At 39.7% G+C, this 18423-nt stretch overlaps 1 protein-coding gene across 1 annotated transcript; it reads left to right on the top strand.

Annotated features, from left to right (window-relative positions):
• Positions 1 to 9473: 9473 nt before the first annotated feature.
• On the top strand, positions 9474 to 15504 carry LOC134800618 (uncharacterized). The gene is made up of 4 exons (XM_063773103.1): positions 9474 to 9670; positions 10599 to 11073; positions 13781 to 13938; positions 15496 to 15504. Exons 2-4 carry the CDS (start codon positions 10617 to 10619, stop codon positions 15502 to 15504), a joined length of 624 nt encoding a protein of 207 aa, XP_063629173.1. The 5' UTR covers positions 9474 to 9670; positions 10599 to 10616.
• Positions 15505 to 18423: the final 2919 nt, after the last annotated feature.

The raw sequence follows: 18423 nt of genomic DNA, 5'->3' as shown, positions 1-18423 counted from the left end.
GCATCTGTAGTTCCGAATATGATAAGTTATTTAATTAGCGTTTTATTTTTGTGTAAATGCTGTCATTAAACAGCTGTACCGATATTCGGAACCTAAGAATAATATTGAAACATGTTTGTTATCGCCTGGTGGTGGGAAGACGCCAAACCAATGTGATTATACATATCCTATGATATACTTATTATGTGTATGTAATACTAGCTTTTGCCCGCGGCTTCGCACGCGCAGGAGAGTTTTTTTAATTTTGTTTTTTTTTTTTACGGACTGAACAGTGACTGACCTTAGTCTCACCTGCTGGAAAGTGATGGCAAGGCCGAAGGTGTAGCTCACTATTTCAGTAAAAGCTTATTCACAATATTCACTCTTGACTTGAAGACAGCACGACGACGCACTCGCATATTAGTGCAAACGGGATGTACAGAAAGTAAATTACGTTCTCGACGGCGTTTATGTCAGTGACAAACTGATGGTAACCGTACTGAATTGTAATTACATCGATTAATCGAGCTCGACTTATTTAATATAATCTAATGTACGTTTTGTACCTAACACCTTTTAATTTATATTTTTTATTTATGTAGTTGTAGCCTTTTTTACCTATAGCACCTCCTTATACACTACATTAGTGGTTCTCCCTTGGATTGCTAAAGGACGATAAACATTGGGACTCAACTTTAGAGGAAGCTGCGTTGTGCGATTCTCCCTTCAAGCTGCGTGAACTTTTCATAATAATGTTAGTTTTTTGTCAACTTACTGTCCCGTTAAGTCTCTGGGAAAAATATAAGGACAGTTTTTCGGACGACATTAAACGGCAACTTGAGAGAGAATTGCAAAATGGTGCGGAGTTTTACATGGATGAAGTGTATCAGTGTGTGTGATTTGCTGATACCTAGCGGAGGTGTCACGGTTTACCTCGGGGTGGGTTTGCTGATACCTAGCGGAGGTGTCACGGTTTACCTCGGGGTGGGCTTGCTGATACCTAGCTACTGCTTCTCTGTGTACATCAGGGTTCATTTTTTGGTAATTGCTTACGGCAGCTTGGTGATCTGATGATTTGTTTTGCATATATTTATTTGCGGCAGCTTTTAGTTGTTTGTTCCGTGTAGTATTCGTGAACCTGGCACGGCGTTTTTTAGTAACTGTTTTGGTAGCGGTAAGAGATAATGATGAGTCTGATTCTAAATGGGGTGGTAATCTCCTCATTCCTTCTCGTGGTAATCTTCTTGGCAACCACAGAGAGGAGTGAAGAAGGGGGCTCTGATATTGTGGGTCTTACGAGTAATTCACTGCGAATATATACGTCAAAATGACCGCTAGACAAATCACTTGAAAATTGCCCCACCGGATTACCCACAGTACCAACTCTCATATATAGCTCATTGTTGCGGTAAACTCCGAAAACCCACGGAAACAGTTGTCCTGCTGCTACCAACTCGCAGAGACTACCGTAAGTAAACGGGCGCGACATTTCAAGGCAGTATTCAACGGAGCTGGAGTAATTATCACCGTTACTGTTATGAGACATAATAACAAACTCCTCCCAGTTGGCCACCACGTGACTAACGATTTGCTCGCGCACCTCCCTGGCCATCACCTGCGTATCATACAGAAGATAGGAGATGGCGCGAAATAGCCGGCCTAACCAAGGTTACAATCGCTATCGCTTCGACAACGAAAAGCATTATGTCTCTCTATCACTCTTCCATATTAGCGCGATAGTGACAGTTGCGTTTCGATCGCTACGGAGAGTAAGCGATTGGCATCTTGGTTACGCGGCCTGACAGGCTCCATCTCCAATTATAGGTACTACGGTGTGAGCCAACATGGTCCCATCAATATCCAACGATTCAACAGCCATTGTAGGTATTAGTGAAATTTTCCCTGAGCTAATAGCTAAAAAAAATTACTTTAAGGCATTGCATTCTCAAAAGTCTGGATCACGTGTGGTTGTAAATCAGCGTGTATGTTACAACCGTCTATGCTATCTTCGTAATTAGCATTCCCCACCAGGGGCCATAGTTCACGTCGGCTACGTTATATTTTAATTTTGATCCCATTTTTGTAATTAGCGTCCCACAAAACCATGGAAATGATACCCATATTGATATTTTTAAATTTCAACCCCATTGCACCCCCACCAGGGGGATGATTGTTCACTTCGGCTACGTTAATTTTAATTTTGATGCCATTTTTGTTATCAGCGTCTCAAAATACTATGAAAACGATACCCATATTGATATTTTGAGATATCAACCCTATTGGGGACTTTTCCCCCTCTTAGGGGTTCAATTTTCAAAAAACCTGAAACACGTGTTTACTCATTTATCTTTAGGAATACTCCTGTGAAATTTGGAATAAAATAGTCTAACTAATCTTGTTTCCCCATACAAACTTTGGACCCCCATTTCACTCCTTTAGGGGACGAATTTTGAAAAATCCTTTCTTAGTGGACCCCTAGACCTTATAAGGAATCTAGTTGCCAAATTTTGACTTTCTAGTCCCAGCGGTCTGGGCTGTGCGTTGATTTAAGTCAGTCAGTCAGTCAGTCAGTCAGGTCTTTCACGTTTATATATTTAGATAATTATATTATGAGTGTTTAATTAATAATGTAGTACGTACACCCTTTATTGTAACACCTGTGAGGAGAGAGATATTTAGTAAAGTATACAATTTGATAGGTACATTTTGTAAAATTAACATTTATTGTATTTATTTATTAATTCAAATAACAAATTGCACCTTACAGCTAATGCCAAAGCAGCACAATTTGGAACACATTAACAACATAAAGCATTTTTAACATTATTTATAACAATACAATATACAGCTAAGACACATGTATTCATTATGGTATGCTACTCTTAGGCATCTCTCTTTCTAATATCCTCTTGCACTTTCACATCACTATTCCGGATCGTTTTTATTTGCTAGATAATTTAACGGACAACTATAGTACATTGTAGGAGAGGACGGAAAACCGCTAAAAGATGGACGAGTGAGTTTGAGGGCCGACACGTTGGTGGAGGCCCTCGAATAATACGACTCCATCTTTAGCGTTTCCGGCCGAGGCATTACATAGTGCTTTTCACGACTACTGCGAGGAAATAAGGAAACATTTGGATAACTATAAGTACTAGCCCGCGATTTCTCTGGTAGCAAATTACTAGCCACTGCCTGTGCTGTCTCTTGAATTTCGGTAGGCGTCAGCGTAAGAATATCATTTTCTTCACTAGAAGAACTCATTTTTATAGCGAGCGTAGATACGTGTTTCTTATATTTTATAGTACTATCCAATTCAGTGAGAATTTTCCGATCCCGCCTTTTTTCTTTTTTATCACATTTAAGAGGCGTTTTTATGTTGTTTGCTTCAAACGGACTCTAAACTTAGAAGCGTTTTTGCTAAAAAAAACCACAAACAGCTACAAAAGTAAAAAACGCCTTAAGCGTGAATCGAATGAACTGACTGAATGAATGAATAGTTTGACATTTCGTTTTTTTTTAAACAAGAAATTGGTCCTATAAATAACCTAAATTTATTTTTGAAGGAAAAAGTTGCGCCAAAAAAGACCTTTTATTGATTTTTATGTTTTAAATTATACTCATTGCTGTAGCGAACTGTCACCAATGACAGATGATGATAATAATGAAACATTGTACACTCGCGTGCAAAAGTATTGCATCACTTTGCATTTTTTCGTCCGCATCCAATATATTTGTAAACTGGTTAATTTCTCTAAATTATTTTAATGTAATCATGTTCCTTGAAGTTTTAGCTTTACGAAAAGTAAAAAAACATGGAAATCGGCCCAGTATTTTTCAAATTATCGGCATTTTCCCGATTTGTGAGCGGTTTCACGTTATCACGCGCACGAGTTGCGTTACCCTTGACCCTTATAAAACGGGGGTAGAGAAGGGGTTGTTATCAGTCACTTATCAGAAGTCGATCGTTACATATCTCCGCGTATTTTCCCGTGAAAAAGACCTGGAAAAATGGAAACCACTGAAGCTGAAGTCCGCCAAATCATCCAGCCCCTGCAAGCGGGGCGTAGCCAACGTTCAGTAGCTGCCGAGCTGAATTTAAGCCAATCTGCAGTTTGCAGAGTTTACCAGAGGTTCCAGGGGACTGGATCCTTTACTTCAAGACCAAGAAGCGGCCGCAGAGAGTGTACATCAGAGAGGGACGACCGCTTCTTTGTCACAACATCTCTCCGAGATCGACACCAGACCAGCATTGCCATCCAGCAGCGTCTGCGTGAGGTACGAGGAGTGGCTGCCAGTGAGTAGACAATAAGAAGAAGACTTAAGAAAGCGAACTTGACACCCAGGAGGCCCGCAGCGGTGCCCAGATTGCTGGCGCGACACCGTACAGCCTAAAGAGAGTTTACTGAAAATCACAAGGACTGGACCATTGAGCAATGAACCCCAGTTCTCTTCTTGAAAGAGTGCAGAATGTGTTTGAATGGATGTGACCGAAAAGGAAGAGTCTACAGAAGGCCAGAAGAACAGTTCGCTCAATGTTTCTTCTCCGAAAGGGTCGCCTATGGCGGTGGATCCGTAATGTTCTGGGGCGGCATTTCCTACGACGGGCGGACAGAACTGGTTTTCGTGCCTGGCGGGGGCCGTGACAGTGGATTGACCGCTGCCAAGTACATCACTGATATCCTGGAGGAACATGTTGTTCCTTATGCCGGTATTTTTGATGAGGGGTTCATCCTAATGCAGGATAATGTCCCGTGTCATACCGCTAGGGCCACCGCAGCCTACCTTCTCGAAGTGGGCATCGACACAATGGACTGGCCAGCGATGAGCCCGGACCTTAACCCCATTGAACACGTGTGGGACTACCTAAAAAGGAGGGTTCGAAAGCGGAATCCTGCCCTGGTCAATGTTGAGGAGTTGAAGGGAGCCTTGCTGGAGGAGTGGGACGCTATTCCTCATGATCACATTAGAAAATTAATTACGTCTATGAAAAACCACTTGGTTTGTGAAAGGAGGCCTGTAGGTGGCAATACCAAGTATTAATTTAATAATAATAAACGATATTGTATTAAAAAAATGACTTTTATTCTCAAGTTCCCGGATTTATTTTTGGAGCATTATGCGACTACTTTCAGTTTTATGATTTTTTATAGTCTTCAGATTCGAAATTTCATTGAATTTACCATTTTTCTAATGCGTTACATTATAAGCTTTCAGTTGATACCAAAATTTTCAGAATCGGGTATAGAATTACAAAGATATTGGGTGCGGACGAAAAAATGCAAAGTGATGCAATACTTTTGCACGCGAGTGTAGTAGTGGTGGTTCAAGTGCTACAGCTATTGCCTACTTTCCAGCTTGGTTTTAGACCATCTATTGCCACATTTCCGAACAGTGGCGTGAAAAATTTAATTATTTATTTCACACCAGCTCGGAAAGGCTTACTTTGCACTTCAAAGACTGAGAGCAAAGTTTCATTTTATTCACAAGTGAGGCAAAGGAATCAAATGCAAATTTTGAGTTGTTTTCTTATGTTTGCTGGTAGAATTGACTTTTAAATCATAAATATTTAATAAAATTCATTTGTATTTGATTTTGTATGATATTTTTACATTTAATATTTGCTTCGGGTTGGTGTGGTGAAACATTTTGTGTTTCACTTGGGGCAAATTTTGTTTAACCCTCGGGCTTTGAAACCCTCGCAACGCTCAAGATTCCATGTTTCGAATGTTTTACTTGCTCAAGTATCAATATTAGCACGAGCGGTTAAACAACAACTTTGCCCCCTTGTAAAATAAATAACTATTTCAATATAGTCAGCTAAACTGAGGTACAAATTCAAAAACTCACCAGCAGTTTAGCTTCACGACCTTCCAGATAGAAAAACAGCATGCCAATGACTTGAAAATTTGCCTTGTATAACTGACAAAGCAACCTGCCTGTGTGGTGGGAGTGTAGGAGCGAGGGACGTATATGCTAGAAAAGGGCAATACGACCTACGATAGTGTTGCCACTCTCAATTAGAATTGCAATGGATAGTTGTTTGGTCGGATACCGGATATTCGGCCCGACCGTCGGCCAAATATTCGGTATCCGACCGCCGAATCTTCGGCCGGCGGAACAATAAAAAAAATAAAAAATCATTTATTTCAGACCTTGGTTCATACACTTACACCAAAAAACTAATTAACTACAAACTAAATTTAACAATACCTACATTTCGGTTTTTAGGTGCGCATTGTGCAGGTTTTAACCTGTTTCGTGGTGAACATTGGCGCGGACTCATTTCTATGTTCGAAATGAGTAGGTACCTACGCGTGCAAGTGAGTGGATGTTTAAATTGTTTTGAAATAATAAACGAGTAATGTACAATATGACCGTGACTGTTTCTTAAATCCAATTTGTTTACTCTGAAATCAAGCAAAGTTACTATCCGGTATCCGGCCGGGTATATTATTCTGAGGTTCCAAATATCGGTACAGTTGTTTAATTGTTGCTTAATTTGGAGATTGACCCCAATTTCATTTCTGATCAAATCGGTCGATTTGATCATCCCGTCTGGACTTCACTTAACAGCCGTAACACATTACCGCGCCGTTCAGGGTCACGGTGCGCCAAACCATAGCCTGATGTCATGTAGGTATGTATAATGTACTTAGTCCAAAATTATGTTATTTACTAATTATGTTATTTACTAATTATGTTATTTATATGCATTAAACGTTAAATCTGAACCAATTCGATTACTATTCTATAGTGAAACACATTCAGCTTGACTAGAAAAAGCGCGGCAAATTTAAAACATGTATAGCGTTAGGTTTCAATAGCGCTCAGAGACCTGACTTTTATCTCGATATCGAAATTTTCTAGCGACAAATCCATTATCTATACAAAACTGTCGCAAAAATGTTATCGCTTGTATATCGTCGTACAGGATAGGATGGAGCCATATACTTTACTACTTGCTTGCAAGTATCGTAATTAAACAGTGCTAAGTAGTTAAATACGCGCAATGTATTTTTATGTCATAAATAATGTTAATTTAGTATTAATTATAGTATGTATATTGTTTTATCCACAAATATGAATAATTGTAGTTAATTTACCAATAAAACATAATTTATACGGCCACAAATAAAATATTAAATGCTTCTAAAGTCTGTTTGGTTATTTCTACATGGAAACGAAGTCATTTCAAATTATAAAAACATTAACTGAACACCTTATTGCCGCCTGCAGTCACCGCTCGCCGCTCAGCTATCCGCTGTCGTTAATACCACGGCCTTACGTTTTATGACACTGAGTCGCGTCAGGGGAGCGACACGGTTCGGTGCGCTTGCGTTCAGTCGAGTTTTGGAATATTACTGCAAATTTTTGTTGTTTGTTAATTTGTTGGTTATTGTTGTTTGTTAATTTGTTGGTTGTGGTGTCGACTTTTATTGCCCTAGTCGCCAAATGATGTTACTAGTGAAATTTTAACCGACACCACACGGTAAAAATAAGTTTAACAATAATTACTTAATTAAAAATCGAATAAAAACGGTATTTCTAATGCATAACTTATATTTTTTGCTATTCAATTAAAGAGTACTAACAAAATCCTAACTCAATTAATTAGTGCAAATATTTTAAGGTTTGCGATTCCTGCTCGGCCTTGCGTCGCAAGGTGCCCGGTACCACTGTATTGCAGCATTAACTAGAAATGCTTACTTTGGGGAACATTAGCAACTGTCGTTTTTGATAATTACATTTTAGTGGTGAGGGGTGGTACTTAAATGACCGCTATTGAAACCTAAAGTTTAAACTTATAGGCGCGAAGATTTGATTTCCCTAAGAAAATTTTAATTTCGCGTCTTTTTCTGCTATCAAATTGGGTGTGTGTCAGTATAATAGCCCTATATAATTGGCCTATTATTGTATTAAATTTAACGCGCACGCAAAGACGGAAAGCCTGCAATTACGTAAAATTTACTTTCTTATTTACAGCACTCTTGCCCAGATTAAAGCTGATAATTAGTTCGAATCTAGTCTCCCATATTTTTTACGTTCACTGGTACATATGTTTTGACCGAGTAAATAGTAAATATACTAAATACTTTTTTAAATATTCGCGCTCGGGGCGATGGAAGTTTCATCGTTCCGTCGCCCCGCTCCATGCAACGACCAATCGCGTTAGCTCGCTGGCTCGTGCGCGGCAACTTTAAAGCAACGATAACCTTTTTGATGGTTTTTTGTGTTACGAATCATATTTCAAGCCGATTTTTACAGTATTCGATGAAGGAGAACTCATAATAAAAATCCCATATGATATTGATCTATTACCATTTTTAACCAGGCAATTAATGCACAACCCCATAAAACCTCCCATACGGTATTATTTAGTGTACGATTAAATTGCAACGCTTGTACTTATTGTAATTTGGAAATAATGAGAGAAAAAATAGCCTATTACCATTTTTGAGGACGGAAATATACTGAATTTAATAATAACCGTAGGTTACTTACTTTAAATGTAGGATACAGAATTATTTTTTGTGTGATTCATGCTTAATGTCATAAAGCAAATATTTCTCTATGAGTATAAATTTAAAAAATGTTATTAATATTTTTTACAAACTTTCTGTGATTTTTTATATTTTTACATTTTTTTTTAAATACCTAAATGTAATATATTTATTTGGATTATGTGTCGACGTAATCACTAGATTTATTATCTGTCCCATACACCGAAAATTTCAGCTATTACTAATTATTTCCATTCCGCCATACTAGCCGAGCGTACCTTTCTTGGCCTAATTGAGATATACTAATTTCGGGTAGTTTAGTGTTGTTTTATTAATATCTACGTTGACATTTGTTGGGACGTCAGTCTTTCCGTGACCACAGCTGGTGCAACTCAGCTGAAACGTCGGAATTAAAGGTAAAAACAATGAAATTATATCGCGGTAGACCCGTTTGTGTAATTAAATATGTGTACAAAACGCGAGAGTTTAAAGTGTTATAAATCGTACACTAAACAAAAGTGGTCCTAGTGACAGCTCGCTTAGACGTAATCTTTAAGTATATTATATCTATGGTACAAACAATAATAGTGCTTTCTCTGCTACTCCTACTGAAAGATACATAAGACTATCCCGTTCGGTCATTTACCCCCACCGCTCATCCCTCGTACTAGTTTCATGGTTAAGCAATGACGTTTTGTTTGGTTGGCAATGGTTTGAAATACAAACGACATAAAAAAAAAATGTTCTAGTTTCGTTAGCCTGTGCGGCAATCTTTTATGCTTGGCAAAAAATAATAGAAATTAAAAAAGAGGCAACACTGTAGTGGCGTCCCTTTTTCTTATATTAATTGGTGTGAAAGGGACGACACTACAGTGTTGCCACTTTTTAATTTCTACTCTTTTTTGCCTAGCGTTTTGTATCTATCTGTTCTAAAATTGTCAAATTCTTTTTCTTTCCGTTTTATGCATTTGAGGTTGTGTTTTAAGGTGTTGAAACTAAACTTATATTTTGAATTTCATTCAATAAATCAATTATCATACCCTCCGAAGTCCGACGCGGGCGATACAGATACAGTTGTTGCGAGTCCGCTCCAGTTGTCTTCAGTACCGACATGCAGTGCCTTCCCTCGAGTTGTTTGACTAATAAATATCTGGTTGTTTGAAGATAAATGTAGATACAGTTATCAGGTGCGTATTTCATACATATTGTACACATTTTTAGCATAAGGGCTTATTAAATCTATCGTCGCCGGTCACTTTTTTTTTAGCATCCCAACAACAGTTTTCCGTTCCACGTAATGTCAGGACACCGTTACTTGTTGTTTTATCAGTGAGTTCCTATGGCCACCTCCTGTCTCCATCATCAGATCAGCTCCATGTCATCATAATATTGCATTGTCATCCGATTTACATATGTATGTAAAATTTCAGCTCAATAGGAAATTGAGAATTAGTTTAACTTTAGCTTGTAATATTTGACCCACACAAACTATAAACTAACATACCTTCATGCATACTAACAGGTCATAAATTTGATACAATACAGTACAATAGATTACCTTCTATCTAAATCATTTTCAGTCTGTTTTCAAATAAAACAGTTTATTGTTTTCTTTCATTAAGCAATTAGCTGGGTTTATACAGAGCGAGCATACGCGCGAGGCAATTTTCTCGCGCACAAAACGGCCAGTGTAGACGTGCCTTGCGCGCACCGCCTCAAATGAACGAAAAAAACGGTCTAGCTTGGTCTTATCTCTGGGAAAACTCGCATTTTAAAGTTTTTATATGTTTTCCGAGCAAAGCTCTGAATTATTTGGCTAAATATTGAAATTAAAATGCCAATTATTCTTGTGTAGTAGGACTCTAGAGGTTAAATCGTGCTGATTGCATTACATTATATTATGACAAATGTTCTATTCAACGAGGCCTCCTCCAAATCCCAATACATTACTGTATCCAAAATAGTGCAGCTAGAAATAAAATATTGTTTTTGCCAATCCTACTTACTTTTTACACATCTGCTATAAACTATAGGCTTTTACTGAAGATATGTAGATAAGCAGTAACCAATTAACTAATTATCCACCCAAGTTATCATGTGTTACAATCATTGCAGGTACTACAAGCAGGCATTATGGAGCACAACACGCCAACCCAGACAGCATGCATTATGGAGCCAGAAAAGGTGTATGTGAAGACAGAGCCAGACGAGATGTGTGTGAAAGCAGAGCCTATAGAACTGTTTGTGAAGACAGAGCCTAGAGAAGCGTGTGTGACAACAGAGCCCGGAGAGGTGTGTGTGATAACAGAGCCCGGAGAGGTGTGTGTGATAACAGAGCCTGGAGAAGTTTGCGTTAACACAGAACCTAGAGAAGTGTGTGTGAAAACAGAGCACGGAGAGGCTGGAGAAGTGTGTGTTAAAACGGAGCCCGGCGAGTATGTGAAGGAGCGGGAGTGTGATGACGATGCGGGCTCTAGCGGAGTGAGCGCGGCGGCTGCGCAGGTCGAACTCTATACAGACCATGAGGTCAAGGACGAGCTCGTGCTGGGCCCCGAGGAGTGGCACCGTCCTAAAGTGCTTCCAGTACAAGGTCAGTTTACCATCATATCAGTTTATAACAAAATCAATTTACTAGACTTATATCGACCGTGATTACCCGCGTGATTACCTCTACGTGAGGTTTGGTCTCTCATGGCTAGAGAGTTACTTAAGCAATCGACGTCAAACAGAAATGACACAGATCTAGACAGTCTAGACATGGATAATATTGAAATACAACACAGGTCAGATACAAAAAACAACAAAGTAGGAGTACAGTCAGCCAAGAAAGTGGTCTACCACTTTTCCACTCTATCATCTGATTGATAGAGTCGAAAAGTGGTAGACCACTTTCTTGGGTGACCGTACCCCAAGGAACCATCTTAGGATCCTTGTTATTCCTGTTATATATTAATGATCTGCCCACGATTACGGAACAGAGGCTATTCATAAATTACGTCATTTCAAAGGGGGGGTCTGGACATCGGATGATGGTAGCATGGCGTAGGAGGAAATTTGGATGGTTTTAGGAGGGGGAGGGGGAGTCAAAAATAGATGACGTAATTTATGAACAGCCCCACACGAGTGTACACTATTTGCAGACGACATATCTGTTGTCATATCTGATACCTCAACACAATTACAACCAGGCGGCTTAGCACGGTCGCGTTTTTATCCCTTGTCACCATGCCTGTCACGTTCTAACAAGTATGTAAGTGCGAAAGGGACGCGCATAGTGATAGTCGATAAAAATGGAACCGTGCTGAGCCCGCAGGTCATTAATTAAACTATCGCTGATAATGAAATGATAACAGCTTACAAGTCAATGTGAAAAAACCAAATATATCCAATTTATTAATCAAAGGGGTAAAAAAGAAGGACTTAGTTTGACTTATAATGAGTATAATGACCAAACTTTAACAGAATGTGATAGCACCAGGGGTGCGAAACTCCTGACTTCGGCCAAACTCGGCTCCGCTCGGCTCAGCATTGCTCCGAGCAATTATTAGGGTTGGCACCACTTGACTTCCTTTTGCGTGTACGACCACAGATACGATAATCACTTGAATTTTGACAACCCTAAATAGCCGAAAGGGATATTGCCATATATTAGAATGGGATAGCATGATTCGACCCTGAACCGCTGTCAAACTTCGGTTTTGTAGGAAGTTTCCTTTCTGTATGGTAGTACTATTATTTATTCTGTGATAGCACCAAGTTTCTAGGGATGTACCGACTAGTCGCCGACTAGTCGGGAAAGCCGACTATCCGGCCACATTTTTAGTCGGCGATTAGTCGGCGACTAGTCGGCAAAAATGGCCGATTAGTCGGCACTTTATTAGTGAAAGAAAAACAGAAAAAAAAATAAATCAACAGTAAATATTTACCAAAATGTTTTATGTCTATTTTACTAAAATACCTATTCAGGGTGCATACGAAAACTTTTGTTCATAAAATTGACCGTTGGATCATTATCATATGTTGGTGGGCTGGTGTTTTCCTCTACAGGTCGATCTCAGCTGATTCTCGTTTAATTTCATGGGCAAGTTCGATAGTAAAATAATTTTATTATTATTCATTTTTTTTAAGGGTGGAGCCATGGGGAACTATTAATGTTATTGCAAAATTTAGACAGGGCACGTTGCTCGTAATTACGCTAACCACAGGGGATAGGTTCTTAACTACGTACGGGAAATAGAGCCTTGGAAATACCTCCTTCAAGCTGTACTGACGGTCTGCTAAGGATCGCAAAATAAAAAAGAAAGACAAAAATTGAACGAGGATTCATGTGATAGGTCTTTGAACCCGTAGAGAACACCTTTTAGCCAAGCTAATATGATGAATAGCGCAATCAAAGGAGCAAAACTATTGTTTTTCACCAGAACTTATACGAAACTAATGATCTGGCCGACTAGCCGACTAGTCGGCCGACTAATCGGCCATTCGAGCGCCGATTAGTCGGCTAGTCGGCCAAATCAATAGTCGGTACATCACTAGTTTCTAGGTATTGTCAGTGGGGAGACACTCCTGACTTCGGTTGAACTCGGCTCCGTTCGGCTCGGCATTGCTCTGAGCAATTATTAGAGTTAGCACCACTTGACTTCCCTTTGCGTGCACGACCACAGATAAGATAATCACTTGAATTTTGACAACCCTAAATAACCGAAAGGGATAGTGCCATATATTAGAAAGCGATAGCATGATTCGACCCTGAACCGCTGTCAAACTTCGGGCTTGTAGGAAGTCTCCTTTCTGTATGGTAGTACTATTATTTTCTTCTGTGGTATTGTTCTAGAGTCTAGACGACGGTTGCGTATGGAGCATGCATGTTGATAAAGTCTGTACCAGCATTAATAAATTTTCATATGTTTTATTGCGCTTATCAAAAATATCTTAATAATTTGACGACCGGTCTGGCCTAGTGGGTAGTGACCCTGCCTGTGAAGCCGATGGTCCTGTGTTTGAATCCCAGTAAGGGCATTTATTTGTGTGACAACACATACTTGTTCCCGAGTCATGGTTGTTTTCTATGTATTTAAGTATTTATATATTATATAATGGACGTGGAGCCGGTAATGGGACATAAAACAACAAATCCTGTAAAATAAGTATTTAAAAGTTGTTAATAAATGATGGCAATATTTTACCATAAACAAGAGTCATAGAGCTGCTTAAAGGCCTGCGCAAACCGGCGGAGCGCAGCGCAGATCACTTTAAAATTATCAATGTATTTTCTTCCCTATTTCAATTACCTTCAGGTATAAATTCAAATGCTTTGAGACCGACCTCTGAGCATCTCGGAGGATTGTTACTCTGCGGCATCGAGGAGCACGCTAGACTCAAGCGGCTAGAGGATACCGCGGCGGTAGGCGCCGGCATGCCGCGGCATCCCCCGGCATGCGCCGAGGCCTCCCGAGTACGCCGGAGTAGCGCCGGGACGACGGGGGAGAACTCGTGCACACTAGTCACTAATCCCTTGTGATAGAGTACACGCGGCGGCATACCGCGGCATCCCCCGGCCTGCGCGAAGTGCTCCCTGGTGCGGCGGCCGCCAGCGCTCGGACTGGCGGGCGCTCGCGGTATCGCGAGGGATTTTACCTCGCCGGTGTGCGCTGCGCGGCGCAAATCCTCCTAGGTGATCTGCGCTGCGCTCCGCCGGTTTGCGCTGGCCTTAAGTTTGACGTTTCGTTTAGTTCGGTTTTTTTTTTAAGGAATTGGCGCCAAGTCAAAAGTTATCAGGTCACTGAAAAAAAAATCAGTCAGAATTCTTACCAACTTCGGTAAGAGAGGTGAGTACATATTTTAAATCTTAATTAATTATTACTTCTTGTAAACTACAATGTGTTTTGTTAATTGCATTTACTGTGAGATTATGTATACAACACACTGTGTACTTAATTAATAGTGATAATTTGCCCAATCCCATTATTGGAGCCGTAAAACTGCATACCTCCTGTGACAATTGAGACAATTGAGAATTGTGGGTACATTTGAGACAATCTATAGAATGATACTTGCCATGCCGTAATTTCATGTTTGAACAATACATTAAGTAAAATGTAGTAAACAAACATGTCTAAACGGTTGTACCGGATCGCGACCTTTGTCCGTTCATAATTCCTCTTTCTCGCTCTCACTTATAGCTGCGTCCTTAACGGGTGTACGGCGGACCAACTTCCATACGATGGGACAGGCCTCGATGGGACCAAGGTCGCGGTCCGGTACGCTCGTCTATTACAGATTAAATTTGCCACTTTTTGTTACTTACAAAAAAATTTTGACAAAGCATGTACAAAAATTACATTGATTTATTTATTTATTTTAGAGATTGCGCCAAAAAAAAAATATTCGCCTGAGCAGATGGGTTGGGCGATGGATGCTGTTAGAAGAGGATCAAGTGTAAATGATGCAGCCCAACGATTTAACGTGCCTAGAGCAACTTTACACAATAAAATCACCGGTAAAAGTCCCAAAGAATGTTCAATGGGACCCGGTACAGTTTTATCTAAAATAGAAGAGGATATATTAGAAGTATGGATTAAAGATATGGCGGATAAACATATACCAGTTACAAAAGATACCATATTGGATAGTGTACAAAGAATGATCATCGAAAAAAAACAAAACACACCTTTCACCAAAAATAGACCTGGTAAAAAATGGTATTCTGCTTTTCTGAAACGTCACCCTGAGATTGCTGAACGTACTGCTCGGAATGTGTGCAAGGCTAGAGACAACGTCACTGAGGACGAAATTGAGATGTGGTTTTCCGAAGTGGAAAGTGATCTGAAAAAAAGAGGTCTGTCACAAGTTCTGGAACATCCTGAAAGAATATTTAACACAGATGAGAGTGCGTTTTTTCTAAATCCAAAACCTGGACATGTGCTTGCTAAGAAGGGGCAAAAATGTGTATATTCATCCTCAGGTGACGAAAAAAAAAAATTGACTGTTCTAATTACCGGAAATGCTGCAGGAAGTCTAGCCCCGACTATGGTTGTTTACAACTATACCAGAATACCGTCAGCAATATCAGCCACTTACCCAAAAGACTGGGGTATTGGTCGCTCAGAAAGTGGATGGATGTGCTCTGGAACATTCTATGAATATGTAACGAATGTTTTTAATCCATGGCTAATTAAGGAAAACATTGAAAAGCCAGTTTTATTCTTTTTGGATGGACATTCCTCACATTTGACTTTACACTTAGCCAATTTCTGCTCTCAGAATGGAATTGAAGTAGTAGCACTTAATCCGAATTCCACTCTTATTTTGCTGCCCATGGACGTGGCTGTTTTTCGGCCTTTGAAATTATCATGGCGAGAAGAGGTCCGGACCTGGAAAATGCTAAATTTAGGACAAGTACTCGAAAAACACGATTTTGCACCAGTTTTTAAGACGGCCTTGGAAAAAATCACTGTTGCTACAATTAAAAATGGTTTTCAAGCTAGTGGACTGTACCCATTTGGTCCTGAATACGTGAATGTGTCAAGTAAAATCAAAGCAGGAACTAAAAAAAACAATGACTCATTGCATGAAAGCGAATTTTTGAAAAAATTAGAGGACAAGATAGTAACAACTTTCACCAGTGAAAAATTGAAGCTTTTCAAAGACCTTTATCACAAAAGCCGCAATGAACTCGAAAATCTTTTGCCCAGTGAAGATACATCGCTTTATTTGATTTGGGCTAATAGTCAGCAGCCTATTGATGAATTACCCGATGTGTTACCCACTAGTCTCACCACCTGCAAGTCAAATCCATTAACTCAAACAAATAATGACAACAGTAGTCTAGACGAAAGAGAAATAAATGCATGCATGTCATGTATTAGTACTGTAAGCCATCACGAAGATTTACAGATAAATCCTGTAAATTCAAATGAACCAAATGAATCAAACCAAGATTCTCCAGAAGAAAATGACAAAGCACCTGCTGAAATAAATGAGCCAAATGTAAGCCACCAGGAAAAATTAAGTACAGATGAAAACACCAATGCAGCCGTTTCAAATTATACCATACCTTCACCCTTTAAACGAAGCTTAATCTGGCCAGAAACGGAAGAATTAAGAAATAATAAGAAGCGCAAAATTAAAGAAAATATTCCATTCACTATCACTAGTCCCGCATGGTTTGCATATAGTACTAAAAAGGAAGAATAAGTTTTTGGCAAAAAATTCATTTTTTGTACAAGCTTTTATCGCTGACTGTACTTTTCTTACGACAGACAACTAATACTCATCGAGACAATTCTAAAAACCCCTAACACAATTAGGTTGCGTTGTTTCATCACAGAGTTCCTATGGCCACCTCCTGTCTCCATCATCAGATCAGTTCGACAGTACCATTATTATTGTATTGTCATCAGAACTACATACTGCTGCCAATTTTCATGACGCTACGATCCTTGGAAGATGGTTAAATTAGTTACCTTAGATTCCATTACATAGTTACATACAGGTCGACCTAATATAAGCTTGTTAAAAAAAGAAAATACTAAAAGAGAAAGAACTCCGTGTCATACGACGAGAAGAAATGAAAAACAAAACAACAAAAAACGAACGTAAAAAACAAAGAAACAACATTAAATCGCCTGAAACTGAAATCCTTCATCTTCAAAGTGATGAAAGCGTGGCGTCTGATGCGTTGGAATTGGACGATGGGCCTTTAAGTACACTGTTCCCTTCTCCAATGAAAATTACACAGGGTAGTTACTAGTGTCCGACCGAAACATGTTTTTTTGCCGAAACCGAAACCGAATGTTCGGCTTTGGCTCTAGTTTCGGCCGAAACCGAAACCGAAACTTTTGTAGACTTGTTAAAATCGTTGAAAAAATCCGCTTTTACACACATATTATGGGGCTGTCAATACCCAATGTCCTTGAAATTGATGTTACTTAAGCAGTTTTTTTAAGAAAATTGATAGAGTTAGACCAAGATAATTCTGCAACGATTTTGATAACACACGCAGTGCAAGTGTTATTTTAAATGTCAAAACTTCTATGAAATTGTGACGTATAAATAACATTTGCACTAGTTGCACTGCGTATGCTATCAAAATCATTGCAGAATTTGCTTGGTCTAACTCTAGTAATTTTCTTAAAAAACTGCTTCAGTCATGCTAACATGTAGATATAGGGTCAACAAAAAAGCAACCAAAAACGCGAGCGCAGCGAGCGCGAAATTTTTTGTTAACAATATCGCAAGGCCGGGTCTAAAAGTCAGAAGTGCCCCAGTGAGGCGAACTTTCATGAGAAGTCAAAGCCGTGCTTCAGGCTTCAGGATAAGTAGTTGAGCACAGACTCCAACCAATGTCCATTGTATTAAAAAGCGAGACCGCAGGCCGAGCATGGCGCAGCGAGGCCAAAGGCTAAGCTGAAGTAGAGGACATGTGGAACACAAACCAATGGTAAATTGAGGTAAAAAGTGAGGCTAAGGTCGAGCATCCGTATGAAAAACTGTACTGGGGACACTTTTAAGGGTTTTTTCTTCGTTTTAATCAATAGTCAGTTGTTTAGCCTCGCAATCTTCACCTGGGCCTAAAAGTCAGAAGTGCCCCAGTGAGGCGAACTTTCATGAGAAGTCAAAGCCGTGCTTCAAGCTTCAGGATAAGTAGTTGAGCACAGACTCCAACCAATGTCCACTGTATTAAAAAGCGAGACCGCAGGCCGAGCATGGCGCAGCGAGGCCAAAGGCTAAGCTGAAGTAGAGGACATGTGGAACACAAACCAATGGTAAATTGAGGTAAAAAGTGAGGCTAAGGTCGAGCATCCGTATGAAAAACTGTACTGGGGACACTTTTAAGGGTTTTTTCTTCGTTTTAATCAATAGTCAGTTGTTTAGCCTCGCAATCTTCACCTGGGCCTAAAAGTCAGAAGTGCCCCAGTGAGGCGAACTTTCATCAAAG

This window comes from Cydia splendana, chromosome 20 (assembly GCF_910591565.1).
Source record: "Cydia splendana chromosome 20, ilCydSple1.2, whole genome shotgun sequence".
NCBI classification, from domain to species: domain Eukaryota; kingdom Metazoa; phylum Arthropoda; class Insecta; order Lepidoptera; family Tortricidae; genus Cydia; species Cydia splendana.
The sequence above is the reverse complement of the archived record's forward strand: the minus strand, read 5'-3'. Positions and strand labels throughout refer to the sequence as shown.

Bases quoted from the DNA above. Each gene is read 5' to 3' on its own strand.
- LOC134800618 (XM_063773103.1), top strand. From the start codon at position 10,617: ATGGAGCACAACACGCCAACCCAGACAGCATGCATTATGGAGCCAGAA. The intron at 11,074-13,780 runs GTCAGTTTACCA...AATTACCTTCAG, and splicing joins TAAAGTGCTTCCAGTACAAG to GTATAAATTCAAATGCTTTG.